The sequence below is a fragment of the Dryas octopetala genome, chromosome 4 (assembly GCF_963921425.1).
Source record: "Dryas octopetala chromosome 4, drDryOcto1.1, whole genome shotgun sequence".
Lineage (NCBI taxonomy): Eukaryota > Viridiplantae > Streptophyta > Magnoliopsida > Rosales > Rosaceae > Dryas > Dryas octopetala.
The window spans coordinates 15,799,174-15,806,640 of record NC_141369.1 but is presented as its reverse complement, the minus strand read 5'-3'; the positions used below and the strand labels follow the sequence as shown (position 1 = coordinate 15,806,640).

At 37.1% G+C, this 7,467-nt stretch overlaps 1 protein-coding gene across 1 annotated transcript; it reads left to right on the top strand.

Annotated features, from left to right (window-relative positions):
* The first annotated feature begins 1,920 nt into the window (after window positions 1-1,920).
* Window positions 1,921-7,207, top strand: LOC147287306 (uncharacterized). Its single transcript, XM_086240898.1, has 8 exons — window positions 1,921-1,963; window positions 2,570-2,755; window positions 3,155-3,382; window positions 3,464-3,570; window positions 3,686-3,694; window positions 3,819-4,672; window positions 6,333-7,065; window positions 7,154-7,207. Exons 1-8 carry the CDS (start codon window positions 1,921-1,923, stop codon window positions 7,205-7,207), a joined length of 2,214 nt encoding a protein of 737 aa, XP_086097024.1.
* Window positions 7,208-7,467: the final 260 nt, after the last annotated feature.

Below are 7,467 nucleotides of genomic sequence, written 5' to 3'. Positions count from 1 at the left end.
CTATTACATTCGTTTTTAATACATATACTGATATACCCAAGTTTCAATATAATTCTTAATGGCGAGTTTTTTAGCTAATCTTATATTTTTATTTTTATTTTTTATTTTTAAAGAGGATAGTTATGGCTGACCTGCCTTGCTTGAGGCCGGTGTCTATTAGGACTGTAAATCGACTCGATACAGCTCGAATTTGTATCGAGTTCTGCTAGAGCTTGGTTCGTTTAACCTCAACTCGTAAAAAAAACAAGTCAAGCCGAGGTTCACTCGTTTAAGAAACAAGCCAAGCTTGAGATTTGGTTTGTTCGGCTCAAAAAACTCATGAACAACTCGTATTTTCTTATGAGACAGCTCATATCTATCTATATGGCATTTTAAAAAAGTTTTTGGTGCCTATTTAATTTAATTAAAAATATATATTAATTCTAAATTAAATTAACATATATAATAGTTCCAAGAAGAAAATGTTCAATCGAAATTAATATTTTTTTTTAAATAATAGCTAATGAAATATCTTAGATAAAATTATGTAAATAAGCTTGATACAACTCGAGTTCGTATTGAGTTCGATTTTTCCTGGCTCGTATAAAAAACAAGTCAAGCCAAGCTCAAGCTCAAAAAATTTAAAACAAGTCAAGCTTGAGCACGGTAGTATTCGACTTGGCTCAGCTTGTTTACACCCCTAGTCTCTATCAATTGACATCACATAGACTGGTCTCTACTACAAATGTCAAAATAATTAAAATTTATGTCAATATGTTCACACTGCCGATGTGTTTGTTTGGCCGCAATCCTTAACTGTAATAGGAATGCTTTTCCTATTTCATTTAAATGCGGTGTTTGATTGCACTTAACCTTGAATAGGAAACGGAAAAAATTAAAATTGACCAAAGTTAAATTCCTGAAGATAGGCGTAATAACAATACTAGGGAAGGGGTGGTATTGCAATTACATCCAATAATCAGAATGAAAATTACGCTTATTACCTCTGCAAATATCGACAAGTATAAAAGAAAATTACAAAATATTGGCAACCCTTGTTAGACTTAGTTTCTTCCGTCAATCTTCTTGAACCTGCTTCTTGAAGTCGACGTAGAGAAGCAAATATGCTTTTACTTTTTTGGGTTATTATTCTCTAAATTTTTTCTCTCTCTAAATTTTGACCTTATGATGAAGAAGAAGACGAAGTGCCTTTTAGCTATACAAAAATTAATGAATCTCGTGTTTTGGTGAATAGCCCAACGTGAAGTGCTTGGCATAGTTGTGTTTCTTCTACACAAAAATCACTGTCATAATATAAAATGTTAATCCTTTTTGACTTTATATTAATCCTGTTTGACTTTAGCGATGAATGAAGACTGATTTTGATTTAATAATATTTCATGACTTGTTGTTTTGTCATATTAATTTATTAGTTCTACAATTTTTTTTGCAAAACAAATTTACATTTTAAAATGATACAATAATATAAAATGTTATCATTGGTTCTACATTTTGTTTGGGCATTAGTTTATTATAGTATTAAAATATTTAGAGTAAAATGCACCATTGGTCCACTAATTTTAACCATTTTCCCAAGTTGGTCCACGATTTATTTTTTGTCTCAATACAACCCAGTTATTAATTAACTTGGCCTAACATAGTCCATTCCGTCAATTTTGTGTTAACGCCCGTCTATTTTCATCACGTGCCGCACACGTGTTCGTTTGTTGAGGGCAAACCAGTAATTTCACGGGGGATATTGAAAGGTCGAAGACTCCAAAAGGTAACAGCATTGTCACATACTCTCACATATGCAGTATATTCGAAAAAGTGAAAAAAAAAAAAACCGAGGAGTCGATCCAAGCTTGAAATTAATTGGATCAAAGGTAGTCAGAGAAGACTAATCAATGGGTTAATTCGGTTTTTTGCAATTTTGCAAAGATGGTTCTTGATTTTCGATGGGATGGAGATAATCCCATATACGGTAAGTGTGTTTTCGACATTTTGCTTCTGTTTGTTTGTTGATAATATTGTTTTGTTTGTTCTTGGCATTTTGCTTCTGTTTCTTTTGTTTGTTTGCTGAGAATCTTTTGTCTGAAAAGGATGGCTTTTGTCTGAGTTGTATTCTCCATGGCCTGCCACGTTTAGGGTTTTTTACTATTATGTGGTCCTCAATGTTTGTTTGCTTCTTGGTTATTCTCGATGGTCTGCCACTCACCAGATGAGAATATATATTGTCTGCTAATACTCAAAAGTATGGGAATATATTTTGATTTTTTAAACATGGGTATGCTGTACTCAAAAGTAATGAATTTTGGGCATTGGTAGTTGAACATTGAAGGCTGGTACGAAATAGGGTATAGGGTTTAACATGGATAGTTAAACTTTTGATTTCCATTTTTGTTTGTCTTTTTTTTTTGCCAGGAATTTTTTGTTTGTCTTAAATTGCCATATGGTCATTCATTTTGTACTTAATTTACTTTTCGGATACCAATTTAGTTTACGAAATTTGTACTTCATTTTATTTCCTAATATGTTTATTGTTTATGGTGAAGAATGTGTTACTTAAACAGCTAGTTATTGTTTGTAGGTGATCCTGATGGGCTTATAATAGAAATTCACTATGGGGGTGACATTACTGATGGGGTTTATAAGGGGGGGAAGGTGTGTTTCCTAGACTATCTTTCAACAGACCTTTTGTCTTTATTGGACCTTATGAAAATTGGTGAAGAACTTGGATATGAAGTTAAGAGGGAAAAGATTGAGCCCGAGAAGTGTAGTGTATACTAGAAGGTTCCTAACCTCAATGGGTCAGAAGGCCTATTTTATATTGGATTTGACAGAGAGGTACTTAATATGGTTGCTATTGTACAAGCCAATAGGGTTGCAGTTATCTACTTAGGCCCAAATCCAATCAGAAATGAGCATGAGAGTCAGTCATCTACTATGTGGCCCAGTTTGCATGGTCCAGAGTATAGTTTAGGGATAGATGAGATTGACACTCTCAAATTATTAACACAGGTCTCTGTATCTGAGAAGATGGTTGATCAACATGCAGCTACGTAGGTTATAGAAGATGGTGGTAAGGGTGATGCAAATGTTGACACTGCAAATGGTGGTAAGGGTGATAGTAGTGAATATGAGTATTCTGGTGATGAGCAGGGTGATGAGTAAGGTAATGAACATGGTGATGAACAATGTGATGATGAGGCTGTTGAACATGGTGATGAGAGTGGTGATGAGCAAGGTGATGATGAGGCTGTTGAACATGGTGATGAGAGTGGTGATGAGGAAGGTGATGATGAGGTTGTTGACCATGGTGATGAACAATGTGATGGCCTGGCTGATGAGCAAGGTGATGATGAAGATGAAGAGTTTGTTGATAATAAATATGAGTATTCTGGTGATGAACAGGATGATGAAGCTATGTTTTCTGCCAATGTTGACCCTTAAATTGATCCTGTGACTGTTACTAATGATGCAGGTGAGATTTCAGATGATTGTCATGACTCTGATGAGCTTGAGAGTCTGAGTGAGTCTTCATCTAATGAAGGTGAAAGGAGGGTTAAAAGAAAGGTGCCAAAGTTCAAGGTATTCAACAGAGAGATAGATTTGAAAAAAATCCTATTATGGAAATAGAGGAACATTTCCCTAGCAAGGATAATGCTATTGAATTAATTAAAGAGTGGGGAATTGTGAATGGCAGAAAGTTGAGGTTTGTAAAGAATGATAATATAAGGTTGAATGTCATATGTGTAAGCAGTAAGGGTTGTCCATTCATGGTCAGATGCAATCCCAATTATGGTGGTTCTGATACATGGGTTATCAAGAAATTGCAGTTGGAGCATCAATGTACCAAAGCAGGGAATGTGAGGCATGCAAATGCAAATTGGGTTGCTGATAGATATGCTGAGAGACTCAGATTGGATTCAAACTGGAATTTATCAAGTTTTCAAAGTCAAGTTAGAAAAGATTATGGTGTAAATGTCACAAGGAACAAGGTGTACAGAGCTAAGAAGAAGGCCTATGTCTTGAATGAAGGCTATTATGTGGAGCAGTATGCCCGACTCAATGACTATGCAGCTGAGTTGTTGAGAACCAATAAAAGTTCGACAGTGAAAATATGTTCAAGGGAGGAGGGTGGCAAAAGGGTGTTTCAAAGGATATACATTTGCTTGGATGCATACAGGGAGGGGTTCTTAAATGAATGCAGACCAGTTATTTGTGTTGATGGGTGCCACATCAAAGGCCCATGTCCAGGTCAGATATTGACAGCAGTTGGTGTAGATCCCAACAATGGTTTATTCCCTGTTGCATATGCCATTGTAGAAATTGAAAACAAGAGCTCATGGATGTGGTTTCTAGAGCTTCTAATGGAAGACTTGAAGATTGAGGATGCATCTCACTGGGTTTTTATGAGTGATAAACAGAAGGGTTTGGTTCCAGCCATAGAAACCCTTTTACCCACAGCTGAACACAGGATGTGTGTCAGACATTTGCATAGTAACTTCAAACTTAAGTATCCTGGGCTTGCATTGAAAAATGTCTTGTGGGCTGCTGCGAGGGCAACTTTTGAACCATGGTGGAAGACAGAGATGGATAAGATGAGGGTGTTGAATGATAAAGCATGGGGTTGGCTTAATGATAAACCGCCAAAACAGTGGAGTAGAGCTCACTTTGGGACTCACACAAAGTGTGAAAGTTTAATTTAGGTGATCTATTCACTCAATTAACTTGATTAAATTCACTTTCAGTGATCGGACCCCAATTTTTATTTTATATGATCATTCAGGAACTAGTCAAACAGACATAACTCTGACGATGCAGTAACTAAAATTTGAAACTCCAGATTTACTTGTAAAATCAAACCAACTTCAGTAAATACCACAAGTCAGAACACACCAAGGAATTGAGTGACATTCTATGCACTCAAAGGATCCATCAATGTAGGCATCCCAGTGCTATCAACAACTAAAGTGGTGTGTGGACAGATTTAACAAACTTTCATTTAGCATTGATGATCTAAGTTAACATGCTAAAGTGAAGTGTGTGATCTTGTGAAGTTATTTTCGAATTAATAATTAGCAACACATAGGAAACAAATCACAAACAAGCCACACGATTGTTCACCCAGAAAACCACTAATGGTTAAAAACTGGGGGTCTTTCCAGCTGACCAAGCAATCCACTAAAGAAGAAGTTCAATACAAAGGGAGCACACATCACACAAGCTCAATCACTAAGTCCTAGACTAAGTGGCAGCTTTCTTACCCCTTTGTGCAACTTCCATAAGCAAGGCAATCGGTCATTCATGAAGAAGGCAGCTCCAACTCCAAGCTCATCAACTCATGGCACCAATTCACACCAAGCCCAGTAGATTCATCAATGTATGAACATGATATGCCAATGTTGGATTCTTAAAAAGAAGATCAACCTTCTCAAGCTAGAGGCATGAAAAGGTTGATACTAAATCCTTCAACTAAAATCTAGAATGAATGTGTTTGAAAAATATATAAAAAGATTTAAACACTCAAGCCCATTCAGAATTTTAGATGAAACAAACAAGTTCAGAAAATCATTTTGATTTTTAAGAATTAAATGAACATTTTCTGACTTGATAAAAAATGAGCACTCACCCCGAAAATACCCAGGCATAAAACCACGAAAATACCCACTGAAAATGCTCATAGACACACGCAAAAAGATCTGAACAGAGTGCATCATATACCCGTACACACACACACACACCATTTCTATGTTTGCCCGACCCACGTGGAAGCCAATCAATGGCTGTCCACAAGAGACAAATGAGGGGCATATTCCTTTTGTCCTAGAGGGGTATCCTAGTATTACTAAGGATGGGAATGAGGAGCTGTAAAAACGAATTTTGCTTTATTTTGTAAAAATCAGAAATAGAGAAGATGATGAATAGTGCTAATGTGTGTGTAAGTGTGTGGCGTGAATGACTAAGATGCAATCAGATCTGATTGATACAGTGGGGGAACCAAGTCATGTGCAATGCACATGTATGTTTAGTAAAAAACAGAGAATGAGCTTTCAATGAAATGGGCTTTAAAAGAAAAACCCGAAATGGCCCCACTGCAGTGTCTGTCACTGTATCAACCACTGTACGTGAAAAACATTGTTCTTTATGACTAGTCAAATGGACACAAAACTGATATTTTCATGAATTGAATGAAGTGCAGTATACCTTGAGTCTTGTTCATTCTTGACTTCTTCAATACAGCTGAACTTGTCCTTAATCTAGCCTAGAGCTTGTGAGTGATTAAATAAAAATAAATACAATGGTTTTGACAAGGAAAATAGCCAATATAACAAATCTTAGAAACTAAGAAAGTGTGATATACTCTTGAATAATCTATGTGAGAGTTTCAATAGTGCTATTCTAGGAGCAAGGGACAAACCAATACTTACCATGCTTGAAGAAATTATACATTACTTGATGTTAAGGATGGCTAATAGGAGGGCTGCATGTAGGAGTTGGAAGCATCCCATTGGTCCAAGAATACTGAAGATAATGGAGAAAAGAAAAATTGATACAAGCATGTGCAGCCCTGAACTTGCAAGAGATAGAATCTATAAGGTTCGAACCATGCATGGGACCACTATGTGTGTGGATCTTAGGCAATGGACTTGCAGCTGTAGAAGGTGGGATCTGAATGGGATTCCTTGCCAACATGCCATTGCTTGCATTTGGTTTAGAGAGGAAAACCCATTGGATTATGTTCATAACTGTTACAAGAAGGATGCATACCTCAAGGCATATGATCCCATGATCTATCCTATGCCTAGCATGGATTTATGGCCAAAGTCTGATAATGCTCAACTTGCACCTCCCCTATTCAAGAAACAACCAGGAAGGCCAAGGAAGTGTAGAACCAAAAGTGCAGGTAAAGTCCCAACGACCCACCCAGTTCCAAACAATCCAAATGCAAACCCTTTGGCACCACCACTCACAATCAAACTGAGAAGGCTATGGGTAACAATTAGATGTAGTAAGTGTGGGCAGAAGGGTCACAACACCAAAACATGTGGAAGAGTCATTGGTAGCTCAAGCAATTCTCAGGTACTGAGTGAGACCATTTTAATGTTCTTTGTTTGATTGTTTAATATATGGTTCAAACTGCTAATGGTTTTGTGTGGCACTTGAACAGGCTCAAGCTCAGCAAGCCCAAGGCCAACCCCGAAATGCAATGGTAATTACTTAAGTCATTAATAAGTGATTACCATGGTAGTTGATGTTGACCAAATGTTTGTAAACATTGTTTATTTGACAGATGACAAGAGGGAGAGGGAGAGGGAGAGGTAGACCCAGAGGAAGAGGGAAGGGAAGAGCTAAAGGTGTTAATTCATCACAGGGTTCCTCTGTAGCAGTGAGCCTTGAAAAGAGGTTCAAATCTGCTGCCAAAAGGGGTAGAGGCTGGAAGGATTAGAACTGCATGAAGGCTGGAACTTGGAGATGAAGTGC